Source organism: Diabrotica virgifera, chromosome 6 (genome assembly GCF_917563875.1).
Source record: "Diabrotica virgifera virgifera chromosome 6, PGI_DIABVI_V3a".
NCBI lineage: Eukaryota > Metazoa > Arthropoda > Insecta > Coleoptera > Chrysomelidae > Diabrotica > Diabrotica virgifera.
The window spans coordinates 23,390,624-23,413,665 of NC_065448.1; the positions used below are offsets into that span (position 1 = coordinate 23,390,624).

The 23,042-nt window shown below is 35.2% G+C and overlaps 1 protein-coding gene across 5 annotated transcripts in view; it reads left to right on the forward strand.

Moving 5' to 3' along the window:
- Nucleotides 1-23,042, forward strand: part of LOC114331295 (complement factor H) — a 97,018-nt gene that overhangs the window by 55,156 nt on the left and 18,820 nt on the right. For 4 of the 5 annotated variants that reach the window (XM_050654829.1, XM_028280830.2, XM_028280876.2 and 1 more), the window contains exons 10-15: nt 569-738; nt 2,024-2,228; nt 3,439-3,710; nt 9,197-9,556; nt 19,829-20,065; nt 21,984-22,127. In XM_050654829.1, the coding sequence (XP_050510786.1) occupies nt 569-738; nt 2,024-2,228; nt 3,439-3,710; nt 9,197-9,556; nt 19,829-20,065; nt 21,984-22,127 (1,388 nt within the window). The remainder of the gene's footprint in view (nt 1-568; nt 739-2,023; nt 2,229-3,438; nt 3,711-9,196; nt 9,557-19,828; nt 20,066-21,983; nt 22,128-23,042) is intronic. The other variant, XM_028280865.2, reaches the window with a different exon arrangement.

The window sequence follows — 23,042 nt, forward strand, 5'->3', positions numbered from 1 at the left end:
TTTCGATCAAGAGTAAAGTACCTTTATATTTCACCACATTTAAATTAGAATGATATAATTGCACGTTAAAACATAATTTTTAATTCTAAACAACTTTTCATAATAGCAATTTTCCACATTATGAATTAAAATACGCAAATAAACAAAGTTTGCGTTATGATAATGCTCACATTTTCAGCTTGTTTATTATGTTATAGCTTTATTCTTTAACAACGTCGCTGTAATAATATTGTTGCTAGACAGGTAAATTGTCATTGTATACCGGGTGTGTTTCCCAATTTCACAATTCTAAGAACGAGAGAAGCACCAAAACAACCCATTATAATATTAAACATTCTCAAATACTGGAAAGGTTTCAAAATTGACGAAAGTAATTCAATTTTCAAAAAAAATTATTTTACCGCATGTTGTACTTCTTCATCCGACTGAAAACAATTGCTTTTAGCGCCTTTTTTCAGTGGCCTAAAGATTTAAAACTCACAAGGCGATAAATCGGGCCTATAGGGTGGATGCTTTAATATCCTTCATCTATTTCAAAGTCCTTTTGAACAATTGTTGTTTATTTTAGATGCAAACGCCTTCCCACCTCTCCACGCAACGGAATGGTAATTGCTCCCAAAATGGAACATGGCATGAAAGCAAGATTCAAGTGTAAAGATGGTTTTGAATTAAAAGGGGAAGACCTAATGGAATGTTCCTTCGGAAATTGGACTGGAGAGCTGCCAAAATGTGAAGAAGGTAAAGATGTATGAGACTTAGTCAAGAACTATCCACATACAGTTAATTTGCTAGAGGAACTTGGTTAGTTGGTATTTATTTCTCTTGCACTGGAGTCTCCCTACTGGTATGTAAATAGTAGCTAAAGACTGGACACTAATCATGAAATATGCCGCAAAAGGTTTTCTGTTTTTTTTTTTATTTTTCCATGTACGTCCTCTACTTCCACTGTGCTTGTTCTGGTTTGTTCGTTAGTTGTTTTCGGTGTTTCTGGTTCTACTAGTGTTGGTTGGTCTTCTGTATACAGGTTTGTCCCTATGCCTTTAACTTCTACAATTTCTCTCATTTTTCTCTGTCTTCTTATAAATCTCCACCTTTCCTTTTGTAAACCGTAGAAGTCATGTTCCAGATTTTTTGGAAAGTCTTTCCAGTAGTTGATCTTCCAAGGTTTTGTTAAATATTATTTCTGAGTACACGTTAAACAAAGTTGAGAATAACACACAACCTTGTCTGACACCTCTTTGAATGCAAATTTTGTCTGTTTCTTTGCTGCCTACCACAACAGAAGTTTCTTGATTCCAATATAGATGTTGTAAAAGTCTCAGATCTTTATGATCTACTCCAATAATTTCTAAAAACCCAAACAGCCTATCATATTGGATTCTATCAAACGTCTTTTCAAAATCTATAGAGCTGACGTAACAATGTGGGTTATATTAAAATAAAATAAAAAGATGATGTGACTGAGTGAGGGTGGGAAACGAGGGTGAACTTTTTTCACAATAATTGTCCTATTTTGTATATATGTAAAGTTCCTTCTTATTCTTGCAGTACCGTCTCCTATCGGAGGTTGGCTACCATCACAGCAATCTTAACTTTGTTGTCTGCAGCTCTGAACAACTGTATTGAACTGCACCCATACCACTCCCTTAAATTTCGCAAACAGGAAATCCTCCTACGTCCCACATTTCTCTTTCCCGAGATTTTTCCTTGGATTATGAGCCTTAGAGAGTACTTTTCTCTTCTCATTATGTGGCCTATATACTCCAGTTTTTTCGTTTGTATGGCTTTTATGACTTCGCATTCCTTCCCCATCTTCAGCAAAACATCTTGATTTGTTACTCTTTCTGTCCATGGTATTTTCCACATTCTCCACATTTCCACATGTAAAGTTCAGTATTCAAAAAGTAGAAGTAATTTAAAAAATACATAAAAAATAGATACCGTAAGAGACTCAAGTGCAAAAGAAACAAAACGACTTACCACATTCTATATAATCGTTTCAAAGAACCTCATCTTTCTTTAGTATACTGCCCCTATCCTGGAAATGTGCAGAATGGAAAAATTTTGTTAGTTGGAAACATGGGTCTGTACGACTATCGCCCTTATGTTCGGAAAGTAACAAACAACAAGCAAATCATGTACGATTGTGACAAGGGTTATGTGTTGGCAGAAGGTCCACCTGGAGCTACATGTATTGGAGGTCATTGGAGCCCGAGAGAATTACCTAAGTAAGTGATTTTGTGTTACCCTTTTTTTTGACAGAGGTGGAACGCTCTTAGCTGACTAGGGAAGATGTCCCTAGTACTGTTCAGTTATTCAAACTTCAGATACAGACTTCCTGCTATGTGCCTGCCGCTTCTAGGCAAGCATAATAGGATTTTTTAACACGTAAGATATCTTCAGACATCCTTTTTAGACTGCGCTGAATATTCCCATGTTTCGTTCATCCACTGAACACGTTCAGGGATATTCTGGGTCGGATTTTGTGTTATCTATTTTGCTCGTTCCATAAAGGCATGTATCCACTATGTTCGCGAACCTCTTGCGCTCCGTGGTCACTGCAACTACTCCAATGGATACGGCATGGGCTCCTCTACATATAAACCGCCACAGATTGGAGCGCTAAAGCGGAGCGCGCACTGTTGCACAAGTGACGCACTGTTGTACATTTGAGCGCAAGTGAAGCTCGAACATAGTGGATACATGCCTTAATACACCCTCGTCTTTGTTTTTTGCAGAAGTCAACTTTAGCATGTGTCTACCCCTAAATCTTTGAGACATTTTTATAATCTGAAATAATTTCAACTGGATTTATTTGTTTTAAGAACGCCGTAAGTCGAAATAATTTGTAGGGTTCAAAATTTAAAATTTTTTTTATTAATTTTCTAAAATACTGGCATAAATCAAAAGAATACTACAACATATTTTAAATATAACCCCAACTTCTTTATCAGACTGACACATCTCAAAATAATGCATTATGCTTCACGGAAAGTATTGCATTATCTTATCGTGTTTCCGAGAAAGGATGGCATATCTCAAAATAGTCCATTGTTCTTTAAATAAAATATAATAATACTTACTTGTTTTTTTAATACTGGCAAAACTCAAAAAGATGCAGTGTTCCACGAAAGAAGTACGTTCAATTAGCATGATACTTGGGAAGCAACTAAGTTATGACAATATTGCAAAATTTCGAACCAACTTTTCGAATAACAATAAAGACACTTCTGTCATCTGACGGCCATAGGCATAAACTAACTTAGACGTTATTACACAAAAAATATAGAATATTTGAAATATGTTCACTAACAGTCCGTTTTTACATTTTTGAGATATGATGGCCTTCTTCCAAGGTAGCGGTATTATGCTTTTGCCTTTTAGCAATGCTGTCCAAGATGCAAAAATGTTTGTATGTCATTTTTATGTCTTTTACAGGTGTTTATTGGGTCAGCATCCAAGAATCCGTTGGAATCGAAGAAAACGGTCAGCCATAATGGAAAAATATAAAAGAGCCTTCATTCGCAATCATAAATTCATATATGCAGGTAACCAAAAAAGAAATATCCATAACTATCTTCACCTTGCTGAAGAAGATTTGAATCTATTACGAAATAAAAGAAGTACTGTGGTGAAAAAGTCGCTTTATCAAAGAGTTGCCGAAGCTCTACAATTTTTTAACAATATTAGGAAAAAACGAGCCCTTAAAGGTAAGCTGGTATATAAATAGCTTATTAACCCGGGAGCAGTAGCGCCGTTAGAAAAAATCTAACATTTTACCTTTTCCGTGATAACTTGATGAACAATTTTGCAACATAACTTTCCACTCGTAAGTGCCTCGAGGAAGATTGTAGTAATGCGTAGGTATTTTTTAAATTTATTTGAATTTTTTTATTATTTTATATTCTTTTTTGTGGAATTTATGGCTTTGGTGCTAATTTATGAACCAATAAGTAAATAAAAATATTATAAAATAATAATTTGTTTTTAAATTCGTATTTAAATTCATATTATTAGATTTAATCTAATCGCGCGACTGCTTACGTGACAGAAGTGAACAAGACTGTCCCGGGTTAATGATGTACAATACTTTTAATAAGAAACATACTATAGAAATTGTTAGTAAATCAGTGCGACAAACTTCAAGGGGTAATTCTGCATGAAAAAATACTGTCGAGTCGTCAGAGACGAAAATGCCACAGAACCTATAAATATCATACGAATAAGCTGACCTTTGCTGAGAATGACAGTTTTGGGATCCCCAAAAATGATGCAAGAAAGTTGTTTTGCTACTTCTGTCCACGGGCTTACCGCTAAAACCGCCCTAGATGGGTGGGAGAGCTACAGTGGCCTGCTCGATCGCCGGATTTGAATCCTCTAAATTTTTGTACTATAGGTCTTTAGTTTATTCCACTCCCGTCTAAAATGTTGGCGACCCGAGGAATCGAACTATAGCCGTCATAGCCGAATTGTTATGAAACAATAAGAAATACATACATCAGGAATATTTGCGCGAATGGGACAATCAATGACGCAAAGAGTTGAATCTTGTTTCTAGTCTTAGGGACGTCATTTTGAACATTTGTTGAAGCTTTGCACCTAGATAAAATCTCATTAAAGTTACTTTCTGTTATTATTGTGGTTTAAAGTCTTGTATTACATAGTTCTTGATAATGTACAGTATCTCTCTCTCCTGTCGTTTCCCCATTACTGAGGATCGTGATTTCTTCCAATATTCCTAACAATGTTTCTCCATTGGTCTCTATCTTCAGCTGCTCTAAGAGCTTCGCAGAATGAGTTTCTAGCTGAATGCTTTATTTGGTCAGACCATCTAGTTGGTGATCGTCCTCTTGATCTTCTCCCCGGAACGTTTCCAGAAACAATTAATCTCTCCAAACTGTCGTCACCTCTGCGAACCACGTGACCAAAGAATTGCAGAATACGTTGCAGACATATTGTGGACAGCCTTTTTTTTAATATTGAGTTGGTTTAGAATGGAAACGTTTGTCCTATGAGCTGTCCAAGGTATGCGCAGCATTCTTCTCCAGCACCACATCTCAATGGCATCAATTTTTTGGCGTTCGCATGCGCGAAGAGTCCAAGTCTCTGCTCCGTATAGAAATATTGAGAATACAAGGGCATTCACCAGTCTCATCTTGATATTTTGAGAGATAGATCTGTCTTTCCAAACTTTTGTTAGGCGGCTCATAGCATTTTTTGCCATACCAATACGTCTCCGAACTTCTGCTTCACAGTTACCATCGTTACTTATACTAGACCCGAGATAGACAAAGGTGTTTACTATCTGGTATTCCTCTAATATGTTAGTCAGTTGAATAGTGTCAAATCTGTCGACCACCATTATTTTTGTCTTAGCTTTATTGATTTTCAGACCAACTTTATTGCTTTCGTACTCAACTCTTCGCAGAAGATCAAACATTTCTTGCTCATTTGCTGCTATAAGTGTAGTGTCATTAGCAAATCTTAAATTGGAGATTTTCCTACCAGCTACTGCCACTCCACCGGCCCATCCTTCTAAAACCATCCTCATGACATGTTCACCATAAATGTTAAATAAGTCAGGTGACAACACGCATCCTTGTCTAACACCTCTCTCGGTTTTGAATTGATTTGAGAACTTCTGATCTAGTCGTACTGTCGCTATATTAGACTGGTACAGATTTTTAATAAGTGTCACCAGGTGCATTCGTGCGCCCATTTCTATTAAAATTGACCACATATTTATCCAGCTTACACAGTATGCGGCAAAATAAACATCACTTAAATGAATATTGAAATGTTTATGATTATTTATATATTAAATAGTATACATGGTATAGCCTTGCAAGCATTATTCGCGATGACGTTTCCGATAAAACATATGTTAAAAATGCCCTCTGGCACAAAAATCTTTACCTAATTCTAGTCCGCAATTCCGGAATGTTAGGCGGTGGATCAGTCTGCCTCCTTCAGCATTTCCCATGTACGCATCAAGCGGCTTTAGATCTGGTGAGTGATGAGTATGGAAAATCACTGAAAAATTATCGCACAGTATTCGAAGAAACTCCCTGGCCTTGTGACAGGTTGCCCCGTCCTGCTAAAACCATTGTTGATTTTTTCTGGGTTTTCGCGTCCTGTTTCGTATAACTGAAGATATTACTTCACTATAAAAAAAATTTCTGTAAAACTGAGAAACATCCTGTAGCACAGATCATCAACACAACATTCATATACGTTATAACGACATTCGGAAACCACTCAGTAAGTTTGGGCGCATGACACATACAAGTTTGACGCATATCCATTTCAGTATTGTTTATTTTGCCGCATACCGTACTAAGTAAATGAAAAATATGCAGTAGATGTTTTATTTTTTAGCATAAAAATAGTGCACATAATTTTTAATTTGAATCAATGGCGTATCGTGTTTTTCATCTCCTGAACTTTCTTCTTCTTCTTCTTCATCATCATTCTCTTTGCCTTATCCCTATGCGGGGTCGGCTTCCCTAATTGCATTTCTCCACACAAATCTATCTTGGGTCATAGCAATGTTAATCCCCTTTACCAACATGTCCTGCCTTATCGTCTCCCCCCAGGTCTTCTTTGGTCTTCCTCTCCTACTCCTTCCAGGAATCTGCACTTCAGCTATTCTTCGTATTGGGTGATTAACGTCTCGACGTTGAACATGACCAAACCATCTTAACCTATGCTCTCTCATTTTGGCATCAAATGGTGCCACACCTAGACTTCCCCTAATATACTCATTTCTAATTTTATCCTTCTTTGTCACTCCACTCATCCATCTAAGCATTCTCATTTCCGCCACATGCATTCGTTGTTCCTCTTTCTTTTTCACTGCCCAGCATTCAGTTCCGTGCATCATAGCCGGTCTTATGGCTGTTTTATAGAATTTTCCCTTCAGCTTCATTGGCATTTTTCTGTCACACAACACACCACTCGCTTCTTTCCACTTCATCCATCCAGCCCTAATTCTACTGCATGCATCATCATCTATTTCTCCATTACTCTCTAATACCGATCTTAGGTACTTAAAACTATTGCTTTTCACGATCATTTCACCATCCAAAGGTACCATTTTATTTGTAGTAACTCCATCTTTAAATGAACATTCCAAATACTCTGTTTTTGTCCTACTAAGTTTTAAACCTTTTTCCTCCAGAGCTTGTCTCCACTGTTCCAGTTTTTGTTCTAAGTTTCTTTCACTATTTCCTATTAACACTACATCATCAGCATACATTAGGCACCATGGAATACTACCCTGTAGTTTCGCCGTTATCTCGTCCAAAACTAATGAGAATAAATAAGGACTAAGCACCGAGCCTTGGTGCAATCCTACTTTCACCTGAAATTTATCAGTCTCTCCCACACCTGTCCTAACACTAGTCGTTACTCCCTCATACATATCTCTCACAATCTTTACATATTCGCCAGGGACTCCTTTCTTATTGAGTGCCCACCACAGAATCTCTCGAGGAACTCTATAATATGCTTTCTCAAGATCAATGAATACCATATGAGCGTTGGTCTCTTTATTCCTGTATTTTTCCATCAGTTGCTTACAATTAAAATTGCATCTGTTGTTGATCTGACCTGCATAAAGCCAAATTGATTGTCGGATATTTCGGTTTCTTCACGTATCCGTCTATCAATTACTCTCTCCCATATTTTCATGGTGTGGCTAAGTAGTTTTATAGCCCTGTATTTTGTGCATTGTTGTATGTCTCCCTTGTTTTTGTAGACAGGTACTAATATACTGCTTCTCCATTCGTCTGGCGTTTGTTCAACTTCCATAATTCTATTAAATAGACCTGCTAGACAACTTATTCCTGTCTCTCCCAATGCTCTCCATACTTCCCCAGGAATATCATCTGTTCCGACTGCTTTTCCTTTCTTTATTTTTTGAAGCGCTTGAGCCACTTCCTCGTTTGTTATTCTGGTAACCATTACTGTTACTGTCTCCGTTAACTCCACAGGCTATCTGTCAAATTCTTCATTTAATAAACTGTCAAAATACTTTCTCCATCTCTTTTTGACATCCTTTTCGTGAATTAGTATTTTATTATTTTCATCTCGGATACATCCAATCTGATTAAAATCTCTTGCTTTCTTTGCTCTCTGTTTGGCTATTTTATATATCTTTGCTTCGCCTTCCCTGGTATCAAGTTGATCGTATAGGTTTGAATCCGCTTCTGCTTTAGCTTTTGCTACTGCTACTTTCGCTTCCTTTTTGGCGACCATATAGTTTTGAAGATCTATGTCCGATCTGGTTTCTTGCCACTTTTTATATAATTTTCCCTTCTCTTTTATTTTTCCTTGTACTTTATTTGACCACCACCAAGTCTCTTTTTCCTCAAACTTCTTTCCTGACGTTTTCGTAAGTATTTCAATAGCCGTCTCTCTAATAATATTGGCCATTTTTCTCCAAATTGTGTTAGGGCTTCCTTTCATGTTCCAACATATTTTTTCTACTATTCTTTCCCTGAATAGACCTTCCTTCTCATTTCTTCTTCTTCTTCTTCTTCTTCTTCTTCCTCTTTATAAGCAATTGTGCTTGTTCATTCGCGGAATGATTCATCTGTGGAAGCGTTGGTGGAAAGTTGTCACTCTTTTTTTTGCGCGGTCGGCCGATACTTCTTCTACCGATTGGTGATCTCTTACTATTTTGACCACACGGGTCTCCCCTATTCTGGTTATTATTCCATTCTTTTTTTCTATTTATTGTCGATTCGTTTATACACTGTACATTTTATTGTCTTCTAATGTCTTCACTCCTCTTTCGAACTCCCAGCGTATTTCCTGTAATTCTTCTCAGTACTCTTATCTCTGCCGTTTTCAGTAGTCTTTGTGTTATGGCTGTGTCGGGTCTTGTTTCTGATGCATATGTCATTATTGGTCTTAAACTGGCTCTATAAATTCTTGACTTCATCTCAATGTTAATATGTCGGTTTCACTATATAGTGTTACTCCGCCTGAAGTTTTGCTTGGTGGATCGAGTAGCTCGACAGAACTGTTGCCGGTCCCAAGCCCGGATAAAAGAGGAGGGGATCTACGGCCAGGTTAGCAACCTACTGATAGACTTTAAAACCATACAGCTCATAGAAACAAGTTTATGCCTCCTGAAGTTTGTCGTACTTATTTACTAATGCCCTCTATGTAGTAATAATCTGAATTATAGGTGGAAGTGGTAGCAGGGCTCTTGGTACCAGCCACCGAGGTTCTAGCTCCAGTTTAAACTTAAGAAGAGGAAATAAAAAGAATCCCTACGAAGATGACGAGGATGACAAACCTGGAAATCAGGTAATAGAACCGAAGAAACCCAAACCGAAAAACAAAGGTCCTTGCGAACCATTGTCCAGCGAACCTTACGTCAACATCGAAGTCGTAAAGAATGGAAGAGAAGCTAATGTAAGTTTTAGCGCTGGTACCGTTGTCAAAATGGCCTGTGGTAAAGGGTACGGGTTGAATATGCCGGAAAATAAGACAGCCAAATGCGTACGAGGAAAGTGGAGGCCCACACAGCCTATGTGCTTGATATGTAAGTGCCTTTATTATTATAATATTATTTCTAACACGTTGACTGCTTTCATAAAAATGTTCATGAATTTAAAATATTTATTAGTTTAGGAGCCAGGGGGGGGGGTTGAGTATGCACATTTATTCCTCTAGGTACCTTGACGGTTTGTTTATGTTTTTTTGGTGCGCAGATTCGATATTTAGAATGTAGGTACCAGGCTAACAACCAGCCAGATAATTTTTTAGCCAGAACAATTTAATTTTTTTAAATGATTATATCTTCTAAACTATTGGAGATATTGAATTGTTTCTTTTGAAAAAAAAAATGAAAAAAGGGCGTTTGGTATACTTTGATCTGACTGTTAGAATAGGAATTATAATAAATTTCGTGAAAAACAATTGAAGGGGTAAGAACCAAAAGGATCTAAGTGCCGTTATGTTCGTTTGGAGATATTCAATGTTAAAGTTAATTGCTTATTGTAAAATCTGTAAAGATATTTCATATGGGGATTTTAAGGAAAAAAAAACGCATTATACAGGGTGTCCCGAAAAGATTGGTCATAAATTATACCACACATTCTGAGGTCATAAATAGTTCGATTGAACCTAACTTACCTCAGTACAAATGTGCTCATAAAAAAAGTTATAGCCCTTTGAAGTTACAAAATGAAAATCGATTTTTTTCAATATATCGAAAACTATTAGACATTTTTTATTGAAAATGGACACGTATCATTCTTATGGCAGTAACATCTTACAACAAAATTATAGTGAAATTTGTGCACCCCATACAAAATTTATGGGGATTTTGTTCCCTTAAACCCCCCCAAACTTTTGTGTACGTTCCAATTAATTCATTATTGCGGTACCATTAGTTAAACACAACGTTTTTAAAACTTTTTTGCCTCTTAGTATTTTTTAGATAAGCCAGTTTTTATCGAGATGCGGCTTCTTTTTCAATATATTTACGTAAAAATTTTATGGGGGTTTTGTTCCTTTAAACCCCCCAAATGTTTGTGTACGTTCCAATTAAACTATTATTGTGGTACCATTAGTTAAACACAATGTTTTTAAGACTTTTGACTGTTAGTCTTTTTTTTATAGGTCACTTTTTATCGAGATGTAGCTTCTTTTTCAAAATATACCTAAAAATGTAAATTATAAATAAATTTTCAGATTATCAACAGGTCTCTATAACCGTACTTAACCATATACAAATATGTGGTGGATTCGACAAATATTCAAAATATCTCGATAAACACTGACTTATCAAAAAAGTATTAAGAGGCAAAAAAGTTTTAGAAACATTGTGTTTAACTAATGGTGCCACAATAATAATTCAATTGGAACGTACACAAAAGTTTGGGGGGGTTTAAGGGAACAAAACCCCATAAAATTTTTATGGGGTGCAGAAATTTCACTTGAATTTTTTTTAAGATGTTGCTGCCATAAAAATGCCACATGTCCATTTTCAATAAAAAATCTCTGAGAGTTTTCGATATATGAAAAAAAATCGATTTTCATTTTGTAACTTCAAAGGGCTGTAACTTTTTTTGTGTGCACTATTGTATATAGGTAAGTGAGGTTCAATCAATCTATTTTTGACCCCAGAATCGGTGGTATAATTTATTTATGTATATTTAAGTGTTTAATTACGTTTCACATAATGTAGTTACATTCTTGTTTGTTTAAAAAAAGTCACTTAGATCTCTTTGGTTCTATTTTTATTTAGATTTTTTTTTAGAAAACGATGATTTCCCAATAAGAAATCATTATTGTAATAGCGTTGATTGATAAAAAATATAGGGGTATATTTATCCGTATATTTATCAATCAACGGTAATCGTAAACATTATAAAAAAATATTAATTATCATAGAGTAAACGTCAAGATTGAGTAAGAAATCAAAAATGAAAGTATACAAAACAATAATTCGACCGACCATGATGTATGCAGCAGAAACTCTTAGCATGACAAAAAAACAAGAGGAAAACCTTAGAATACAAGAAAGAAAAATACTAAGAGCAATACTAGGACCAATAAAAATAAGTGACAATGAATTTAGACAAAGAACGAACCTTGAGCTACTGGATGAAATTAAGGAAGATATAGTGTGTAAAATAAAACAGCAAAGAACAAAATGGCTAGGACACATATGGAGATTCGGATCAACTACGACGATATTCTCAATATTGGAATGGACACCAGCTGGCAAGAGAAGACGTGGAAGACCAAGATCTACATGGTTACAAGAAGTAGTAAGTGATCTCAACAAGGCGGGCATACGACATTGGAAAGAAAAAACAGAGACAGAAAAGAGTGGAGAAAAATAACCGAGAAAATTAAATAACGAACATGAGGACTGATCTACCTCAAACCATAGATCTAGAGAGCGTAAGCGGCGTAACCCCTAAAGGGGTGTTTAGCCACTATATATATAAACGTCAAGATCATTATGTTCTTCTTGGAAATATTCCTCCATTTTAGTTTCCGTCGACGTCGTTGGCTTACATTCTGTTGCATTTTTTTTTCTTTTTTGGGTTGATGTTGATGGGCCAAATTTTGGTAAAAATATGATGAACCGGGAGAATAAAAGGCAACAGCTGAATAATATTTTCCCTCTTAGCATATGGAATTTCCAAAACGGCTCTATTTAGGGGTTGGTTTAAATTTTTAAGATATAAATTTTTATTATTCGCTTTTCCATGTCTTTTTCTGGATCACACATGAGCCTATGAAGGTAATCAAAGTCGAGATGTTCCATGGAATATACTTGAAACTTTTTGGAAGTTTTCATTATTAAATCTGTCCAATGTTCTGGCATAAAAATATATAAGGATAGCTTTCTTCTTTTTTCGATTCTAGCAAAAGAACGGTCGCATTCCATATACGAATGTCCTGGCTCAAAAAATTTATGATGCATTATTTTCAAAGTAGTACTTTGAACCAAAAACATAAACAATTTAGCAATATTCTTATTTTTATTTTGATCACCACATTGGTCAGTGTAACAAATTAGTTCTTTGACAGTTGGTGGCAAATCTTTTATAATTGATGGATTCGACCGTTACTTGATGGAAGTTCATTTTATCTCACAATAAAACACTGAAAAACGTTTGTTTTTCTATACTTCTACAAAATTTATTACAACTATGTTATTACTACAGCTGTTTCGGCAAAGTGCCTTTCTCAAGTGATATATTTTACAATGTGTTTGCCTTTTTAAGTCTTTAACTGAAGAGGTTGAGGAGTGGGGAGCTGTTTGTCTCGAGTTGGTCATTCAGAATTATATCTGTATTTTTCAATTTATTAATTTCCATTGATTCTAAAAGTGATAGCTTAAGGCCTTTATTTTGAATATGTAGAATTTGAAACTCTTCATTGAAAGAATGATTATGATCTAGAAGGTGAAGTGCGTATGTAGAAGTGTCTGTTTTTCTATTGTTGAAAGCCCTTTTGTGTTCTGCTATCCGTTTGTCAAAAGTTCTGCCAGTTTGACCGATGTAAGTTTTCGGACAGTCACCACAAGTTAGTTTGTACACACCACTCTGTAGTTGCTTTCTCTTTCGGCTTTTATTGTTTTTAATATGTTTGCTTAAGTTGTTGTTAGTTCTGAAAGCTGGTGTTATTCCTTTCTTTTTTATGTATCTGGCTAATTTTGTTGTTATTTTGCCAGTATATGTGAGAGAGCAGAAGGTACTGGGTTCTTTCTGTGGTGGTGGATACACTAATTTCAAGGCTTTCTTATGGAGTTTTTGGTTTAAAATGTTGTTAACTGTTTGTTCGTTATAGCCATTGTTTACTGCTATTTGTCTAATGATATTTAGTTCTGTCTCGAAGTTATTTTTTGTCATAGGAATTTCTGTCAGTCTATGTATCATGCTATGGTAGGCTGCTAATTTATGTTGTGTAGGATGGGATGATGAATTGTGTATAGTTGTGTCAGTAGGGGTAGGTTTATGATATACGGAGAACTCATGTTTGTTGTGTAGTCTGGTTTCTAGATGTAACGATTACCAGACTACACAACAATCATGAGTTCTCCGTATATCATAAACCTACCCATACTGACACAACTATACACAATTCATCATCCCATCCTACACAACACAAATTAGCAGCCTACCATAGCATGATACATAGACTGACAGAAATTCCTATGACAAAAAATAACTTCGAGACAGAACTAAATATCATTAGACAAATAGCAGTAAACAATGGCTATAACGAACAAACAGTTAACAACATTTTAAACCAAAAACTCCATAAGAAAGCCTTGAAATTAGTGTATCCACCACCACAGAAAGAACCCAGTACCTTCTGCTCTCTCACATATACTGGCAAAATAACAACAAAATTAGCCAGATACATAAAAAAGAAAGGAATAACACCAGCTTTCAGAACTAACAACAACTTAAGCAAACATATTAAAAACAATAAAAGCCGAAAGAGAAAGCAACTACAGAGTGGTGTGTACAAACTAACTTGTGGTGACTGTCCGAAAACTTACATCGGTCAAACTGGCAGAACTTTTGACAAACGGATAGCAGAACACAAAAGGGCTTTCAACAATAGAAAAACAGACACTTCTACATACGCACTTCACCTTCTAGATCATAATCATTCTTTCAATGAAGAGTTTCAAATTCTACATATTCAAAATAAAGGCCTTAAGCTATCACTTTTAGAATCAATGGAAATTAATAAATTGAAAAATACAGATATAATTCTGAATGACCAACTCGAGACAAACAGCTCCCCACTCCTCAACCTCTTCAGTTAACGACTTAAAAAGGCAAACACATTGTAAAATATATCACTTGAGAAAGGCACTTTGCCGAAACAGCTGTAGTAGTAACATAGTTGTAATAAATTTTGTGGAAGTATAGAAAAACAAACGTTTTTCAGTGTTTTATTGTGAAATCTTTTATATACTGAAAAAAAAAATAAACAATGACTAAGTAAGGTGTAGCTATGATCCAATTTCTTGCGATCCTCGTTGGCCAATGGTCTCATTTCATACATACATAAAGAATATTCCACTAAAAAGATACGAAAACTACACTAAACTTACAAAAACAACGTGAATAGGAATAAAAAAAACTGACAGTAATCAGCGGCATAAAGGTCTAAGCGCCCTTGGATCACTTTGCCACTACTGAAAATAGAACATCTGTAAACCTAATTTTTCCCCTTACCAAGAGATGGAGCAGAAGGTTTAAAAATCAATTGGATCATTTTGCCAGCAAGTAATGTTTAAGGGTCGTTTAAACACAGCGATAAATCAAACAACTTATCAAGGTCAATCGAGTTGTTGCAACTTATCATTGTGTGTAAACGGTGCATCGCACAACTTATCAAAGTTGGAGTTGGGTTGAAGGTGGTATCGCATTGAATCGCAGCGTCTAAACAGTGTTTCAACTTGTCATCACAACTAGTTGCTGTGACTTATCGTTGTGTTTAAACGACGCTTTAGTTTTAACTTTCGATATATGCGCTTAACTCATTTTTTAAAAAAATGTCACTTAGACCCTTTTGCTTTTTACCCCTTCAGTTGCAAAATATGCATTCAATGGGGCTTTTCCAAGTATAACTCAGCTTTCAAATATGCGATTAACTTTCAAAGCCCCCTCATTTTAAAGGTAATTAAAAAAATTTGCAAAGTTATCTATAGGGACCGTTCACTCTTGTTAGAGTATAGGTCGCTAAAATACTATGAGCTCTTTTAATCAATTTCACGCGGTGGATTAGTCCGCAGTTTCCTTTAGGTCGGCGTTCATAGGTTGTGATGCGTTTTTGTCTTCTCTACTATCTTCTTCCACTCTCTCCGGCCCTGAAGTTTTTCTCTCATTCCATCTTATTTTTGGTCTTCCTCTTGGTCTATGTTTTATTGGTTTCCAGTTCATTATCTTCCTGATCAGTTATTCTAACCCTCTTCTTTGTGTTGATCAAAGCATCTGAGCCTTTGCGCTTTAATGAGTATCACTATATCTTCTCCTTCAGTTATATTTATTATTTCATGGTTCATCAGCTTTCTATATTCCCCTATTTCTGTCTTTACTGGGCCATGTATTCTTCTCATAATTTTTCTCTCTCAATTATTCTTAACTTTCCTTCGTCTTTTTTTGTAAGGCACATCACCTCTGCTCCATAGGCTATCACTAGTCTAATTGCTGTTGTATATATTTTTGATTTTGTTTTTTTTTGCTAAGGTTTTTGTCCTTAAGTAGTCGGTGATATTTCCAATATACTCTATTACCTGCTTTAATTCCTTCGTTTATCTCTATACTCCTTCCAGTTTTGACGTCCACCATCACCCTCAGGTATTTGAAGCAATCAACCTTCTGGACCTTCTCTACTATCTTCTTCCAATCTCTCCGGCTCTGAATCTTTTCTCTCATTCCATCTTATTTTTGGTCTTCCTCTTGGTCTATTTTTTACTGGTTTTCAATTCATTATCTTCCAGATCAGTTATTCTACCTCTCCTCTTTGTATGTGATCAAAGCATCTGAGCCTTTGCGCTTTAATGAGTATCACTATATCTTCTCCTTCAGTTATATTTATTATTTCATGGTTCATCAGCTTTCTATATTCCCCTATTTCTGTCTTTACTGGGCCATGTATTCTTCTCATAATTTTTTTCTCTCAATTATTCTTAACTTTCCTTCGTCTTTTTTCGTAAGGCACATCACCTCTGCTCCATAGGCTATCACTAGTCTAATTGCTGTTGTATATATTTTTGATTTTGTTTTTTTGCTAAGGTTTTTGTCCTTAAGTAGTCGGTGATATTTCCAATATACTCTATTGCCTGCTTTAATTCCTTCGTTTATCTCTATACTCCTTCCAGTTTTGACGTCCACCATCACCCTCAGGTATTTGAAGCAATCAACCTTCTGGACCTTCTCTACTATCTTCTTCCAATCTCTCCGGCTCTGAATCTTTTCTCTCATTCCATCTTATTTTTGGTCTTCCTCTTGGTCTATTTTTTACTGGTTTTCAATTCATTATCTTCCAGATCAGTTATTCTACCTCTCCTCTTTGTATGTGATCAAAGCATCTGAGCCTTTGCGCTTTAATGAGTATCACTATATCTTCTCCTTCAGTTATATTTATTATTTCATGGTTCATTAGCTTTCTATATTCCCCTGTTTCTGTCTTTACTGGGTCATGTATTCTTCTCATAATTTTTTTCTCTCAATTATTATTGTTAACTTTTCTTAACTAAATATAAGATATAAAAAAATGTATTGGCTAATTGGAAGAAACTCCATATTGTCGATGCATAATAAGTTACTAATTTACAAACAAATATTGAGACCTGTATGGACTTATGGATGCCCACTATGGGGGTGTACTAGACCAAGTAATATAACAGTAATACAAAGAGTCCAGAACAAAATACTAAGAAATATTTTAGATGCTCCTTGGTATGTTACAAACAGTGATATCCATAAGGACCTAGCAATGGAAACTGTGGATATAATCATCAAGAAGATGGCAGGAAGGCACGAGCAACGACTTCACATTGTTCACATGCACGAGAATATTGAGGCAATCCAGCTCCTCGATACTACTGGGCAAGTTAGAAGACTGAAGAGAACAAAACCTTATAAACTAGTTTAAGTGATAGGTGATAGTGAAAAGCAGAGCATAGTGCTTGTGCGCGTTAGTATGTATGCTAGAATAGTGCACTATCTTGTTAGGTTAGATAAGAGACGCTATGGGGTAAGCTCTTAATTTTAAGGAACAGTAATAATTTAGGTTAGATTAAAATTGCTCATTGGTCAAGTATGACCAGATTGTAATAGTAATAATCATCATCGTAATGATGATTATGAAAAAAAAAAAAAAAACTTTTCTTCGTCTTTTTTCGTAAGGCACATCACCTTTGCTCCATAGGCTATTACTAGTCTAATTGCTGTTGTCTATATTTTTTATTTTGTTTTTTTTTTGCTAAGGTTTTTGTCCTTAAGTAGTCGGTGATATTTCCAGTATACTCTATTACCTGCTTTAATTTCTTCGTTTATCTCTATACTTCTTCCAGTTTTGACGTCCACCATCACCCCCAAGTATTTGAAGCAATCAATCTTCTGGAATGTATTTCACCTATCTTTATTTCTGTTATTCCGATTACATTGTCTCTTGTGGTTATTAGGTGTTTTGTTCTATTCTAATTGATTATTAATCCTCTCGTCTTTGCTTCTCTTACAAGGGTTGAAAGTTCCCTTTCTAATCTTTTTTATCTCGTGCTGCCAGTTATCTATGATCTGTGTTGAGCTTTGAATAATTGTCTTTTTCAGTCCTGTGTTCCTGATTTCTCGTTCTAGAGTTATTTGCAAAGTTACTTTATCTTTATTAATAAAAAAAAAGAATGTGTGTGTACTTTGTACGCACGTAAGAAGTTATACTTCTATTATATGATTTCAACGAAATTAATATACTTTAAACAGTTTATTTATATTTTATTTAAATATTAAACTAATTTTAATACTTACTACTTCTCAAAATTTTTTATTAAAACAGTGTAAAAAAATAAAATAATAAAAGAATAAAACACACACAAACAAACACATTGAAAATGCCACAAATGATTTCTGAAAAATGTAGGAAAAAATTTTAACTAAATACGTATTTTCTGGAAAAAAATTATATAATAAATAAACTTACAATCATAAAATGTATAAAAAAAATAAAAAAATAAAAGTTTCCATTGGGGTTCGAACCCGCTTATCAGCGCAGTTAGTATTGAAATTCATTCACCTTATACTTTTACCCACGGAGACCATGTCATCATGTGCGAAGATCTAAACGGATTAAACTTTTGACGGTTCTGAATTTAACCAAATTATTTTGATTTTGAATTGAAATTATTTAGAATTAGGTATATAGAAAACATAGAGTAAGAAAACAATATATTAGGTGAATATTGATAGAAATTTTGATGGTAATCAAATTATGTAAATCAAAGCATTACGTACTATTTTGGTAGGTTCTTTTCAAATTTTCCAAATAGGTAGGTACATATGAAATTTTCTATTAGGATACTGAAACATTTACAATTAAGTATTACGTACCTGTCGCTTTTAAAAACTATTTAAAAAGTCACTACAATATTATAAACTTGCTTTTTTCTCTGTCATCACAACAATAAAAACTAAAATACACACCATTAATTTGTTTATCCAAAATCTTCATATTGAACAATTATTGACAGATGATTTTAACACAAAATCGGATCCCGTATAACGTTTATACCATACTGTCGGTGTGCGCATGCGCCCAGTAAAATGAAAAATTTACCCTCGTGCCTAAAGAAGTATAACTTCAAAAAGTTATAACAATTAAACTTTAAAAATTTCACTAAAAAGTTGCGAATTAATTTGTTTATAAGAGTTTTAAACAAAATTGAGCCGTGTTGGCAGTTTGGTTAATGACAGTTATAGAACAGTTCAAAACGAACATTTTAAGCTTTGGTAAATATTTTTTTGTTAAATTTTTGCCAAGACACGTAAAATTGATTTACGCGAGGGGTTTACGTGAGCCCGCATTCGCTGTGCTATATCGTGGTCAAAAGTTAACATAGAAATATTTTTCAAGGCTTAAAATGTTTTATTTGAGTTGTTCTATAACTTTCATTGGCTAAATTAATGAACAAAATAGTTCATTTTTTCAAAAGAAATAATTTTCATTTTGGTAAAGTTAAATATGCCTAATGGTTTAGGAAAAACAATCATTTAAACAATTAAATTGTTAATAACAAATTTTCTGACGGGTTTGCAGCCTGGTATCATCGAAAAATCAAATCTACGCACCAAAAAACATAGAAAGCGTTAAGGGCGTAGGCGCAAAATTTCGCACCAGTGTGTTTTAAATGCATTCATTTTTTTCGAATCCTGAGAGTAAGTATTTTTGAAAAATTTAGACGCAGAATGAAATATTGCATTAATACTAGGGCCAAAAGTCCCCGAAAACTTCTATAATGTTTATTTTAATAAGTTACATGGGTGAAAAACAAAGAGAAGATTTAGTATTTATTTTAATTTCAAATATCTCATTTAAAAGAAACTGTTTGGTTATTCTAAGGGACTGTCAGCCCTCGGAAAGAATATAAACTTTTATTCTGCGTTGGAATTTTTCAAAAATACTTATTAGTTTTCTCAGAATTCGAAAAAATGAATGCATTTAAAACAAATTGGCGCGAAATTTTGCGCCTACGCCCTTTCCCCCCGGCTCTTAGACTATATCTATGTGATCTGTATACACATTTATTTGTGCTCCTTATTGACGGTTTCAGTACCGTGTTTCGTGCCTATAACCCCATCCGGTATTTATAAATTATCTAAAAACGACCAATCTTCGTCGTCCAACGTTACAATCGATTATGATCAACCACTGAACGAAACGGTTGACATAGAGAACGGACAGGTCGTTGAGTTCTCTTGTGAAGAGGGTTACCAGGTGCAAGGTCCAAGCAATTTGAGGTGCTGGCATGGAGACTGGGCTGTCACCAGTTTTCCCGAATGTAGCCCAGGTATGTTTAAGGTTTGAATAGCTGCCAAAATCATCTAACATCAGTTTTTATGCTAACGTTTTAAAATCAGCAGTTCTTGTTTTGCATCTTGCAGAGTTTGAGTTTATGAAAGTTCTATTATTAACTACAACGTAGCTATTTTTATAGCCCATTTACAGGGTGAGTTTTGAGCACTTGTTAACATTCTTCATACAAAATAGATGACATGATTTCCTGTAGCGTTTTCATGAATACTGTTAATAGAACAGTTTTTTCATAAGTCACGACTTGCTTGAAGTTTCTTTAGCTTAGATAGTTATTTAAATGCACCCATTTCATCACCGAATCACAAATAATCCTAATAATTACCATATTTTGTACTTATAAACAGCGGGTAGCAGGTATTACTCTTTTACAAATCCCAGTAAAGGACAGACTACTTCATGGCTTGGCAATCCTGCTCCTAATCCAGCTATTGTTTCTCTCCAAAGCTCCCTTTCTAGGAGAAAACAGATCCCAATCCTGCACCACATCTAATCCTCATATATCCTTCCCGTCCCACAGATCAACCATAGGGTCTTTAATTATCCTAACGGAGGTAAGCAGCCACTGGCAGTACTAAGATAAGGCTCATAAGAAATAATTCTGGACTAACTTATCATTGGATTTTCACAAGCAGACCTGTATTAATAGAATGGTTGTGATACTGTGGTGCAGTAGGATAGCAGAATCTATTACTTTATCATTCCCAAGAAAGTTATGCGTGATGTCCAGGAGAATACCTCGGATGTTGTCATACAGTCCAGGTAACAACCAATGTCCCTTAATTGGCACATATCTAGTAAAAAGCCTATTATAACTTGGCTGATTCCCGTTTGTTTTCTCGATCTTTCCAGGTTTGGGTATAAAAGCCACCGTTATTAACTTCTATGCTTTTGGTATGTACCCTAGTCCTAAGCTAGCTTGCAGTATCATATATAATTTTTTGTAGGTAGAAGTTTTGGATAAATCCAGTTTGGACCCGGTGAGTTATATGGCTCGAATGAGATTATTACCCATTTGATTTTGTCTTAGTTTACCACTTACTTTACCACACGTCAGTTTTCCCTAGAATCATATTTCATGGTATCCAGTCCAATCTTTCATGTGTCTACTGGTATCAGTTTTGATTCAGACTCTGGAAAGTGCACCCTAAAAAGTTCTCCGGAACTCTTTACCATTCTGAATGTATTCACCTGTCTCTTTTTGGAGCGGGGGAATATTTATCTGAGGGTCCTTTGAGGGAACTTTATAGAGCCTTGACATTTCTGCAGTATGTTTTATCTCGCTGTAATGCCTTCTCCACGATTCTCTTTTTACCCTTATCAGTTCTTTATTATATTCAGTCAGAGCTTTCCAATAATCATCCCACTCAACTGATCTTTTGGCGAAATTAAATTTGTATCTAACTTCGGTCCTTTGATTTGCAAGATTATCATTCCACCAGGGTACTTTCCTGTTGGAATTCGTCAATATTCCCGAACATTTGTTTTCGCATGCTAACATGACAATATCTTAAAATTGTTCGGCGGTCATATCTAGGTCCAATGTATGCCTTATCATCCCTTTAATCCTGTTTGAAAAATACATATATAATGACCGCTTATATGCTTCCCAGTTAATTTTTTGAGGATTACAATGAGTCTCCTTGATAGACCCTTTGCTTGCAATTTCAAAACAAATGTGTCGATGGTCTGAACAGGATTCATCAAACTATATTACTTACAATAGTTAAAATAAACACCGATGAAGATAAGAGAAGTTATCATTTTTATCATTAAAACCATCATATTTTTCTCTTAGAGACTGCTTCAGAAACTTTATTACAACATTACAGGTGTTTGCTTTCAATTTAATCTTTGAATTTAAGACTAATTTGGTTTTTATACTGATTTTTTAGCACCGTGTCAACTTCCTAAGATTCCACATGGACATTATTCATCGGGATATAGAGCAGGCCTTACAATAGCCAATGGTTCCAGTGTTGCATATCACTGTGAAGGAGATCAGGGACAACCTTCAAGACATATACAATGTCTTCTGGGTGAGTATTTCTCTATAATCCATTAGAAGTAGAATCACTTAGGGCCAATTTCTCATATCGAGTTCAACTCCAGCTTAACCTGAACTTCTAGTAAACGTCAGTTTAAAGTCAAAATCGTCTTTCTCAATTCGCACGTTCAACTGATGGCAGTTTAAACTTGGTGGAATTCGGCCGTTCAAAAATTTCAGAATCAGACGATTTCATGGACTACGCATGCGTTGTGTTAACACGAAACGCTGTCATAATATAAATGTATCCTATTTTATTATATTAAGCCTAACGATAAACGATAACATTATTTTTGTTTTTATAATATTTATTTATAATTATTAAAATGACTATTTGACTATAAATACTTAAATTTAACTTTATTCAAAGCCAGCATAAAAAAGGTAGTTCAAAATGGCGACAGTTTTTTTACCTTTTGCCATCTATTGGCATTTCTCGAAAGCTGTAGAACGAGCGCTGACATGAACGTGCAATGAGAAATGTATTCCAAACAAAACCGAAGATCACGGCTGAACCTGGTTCAACTGAACCATAGATTACCGCAGGTATGAGAAATCGACCCTTAGTAAGAGGTGTTTAAAAGTGGTTAGAAACTGCTTTCTTGTGGTATATCTAAGGTAAATGGGGTGTAGGACGTTTCATCGCCGCCGTTTCGATGCCGCCAGTTCGATGCCGATGCCGGCCGATTCATCGCCAGTCAATTAATCGCTATCTGATATATTTCCGAATTTTCGACAGTTACAATTATTAGTTATTTTTAGTATTAATTAGGAATTCTAGGAAATGCGAGATATCACGGCGATGAAATGGACTGGCGATGAACCGGCGGCATCGAAACGGCCGGCGATGAACCGGCGGCATCGAAACGTCCCATTCCGGGTAAATGTTATATTTATATGGTATTAA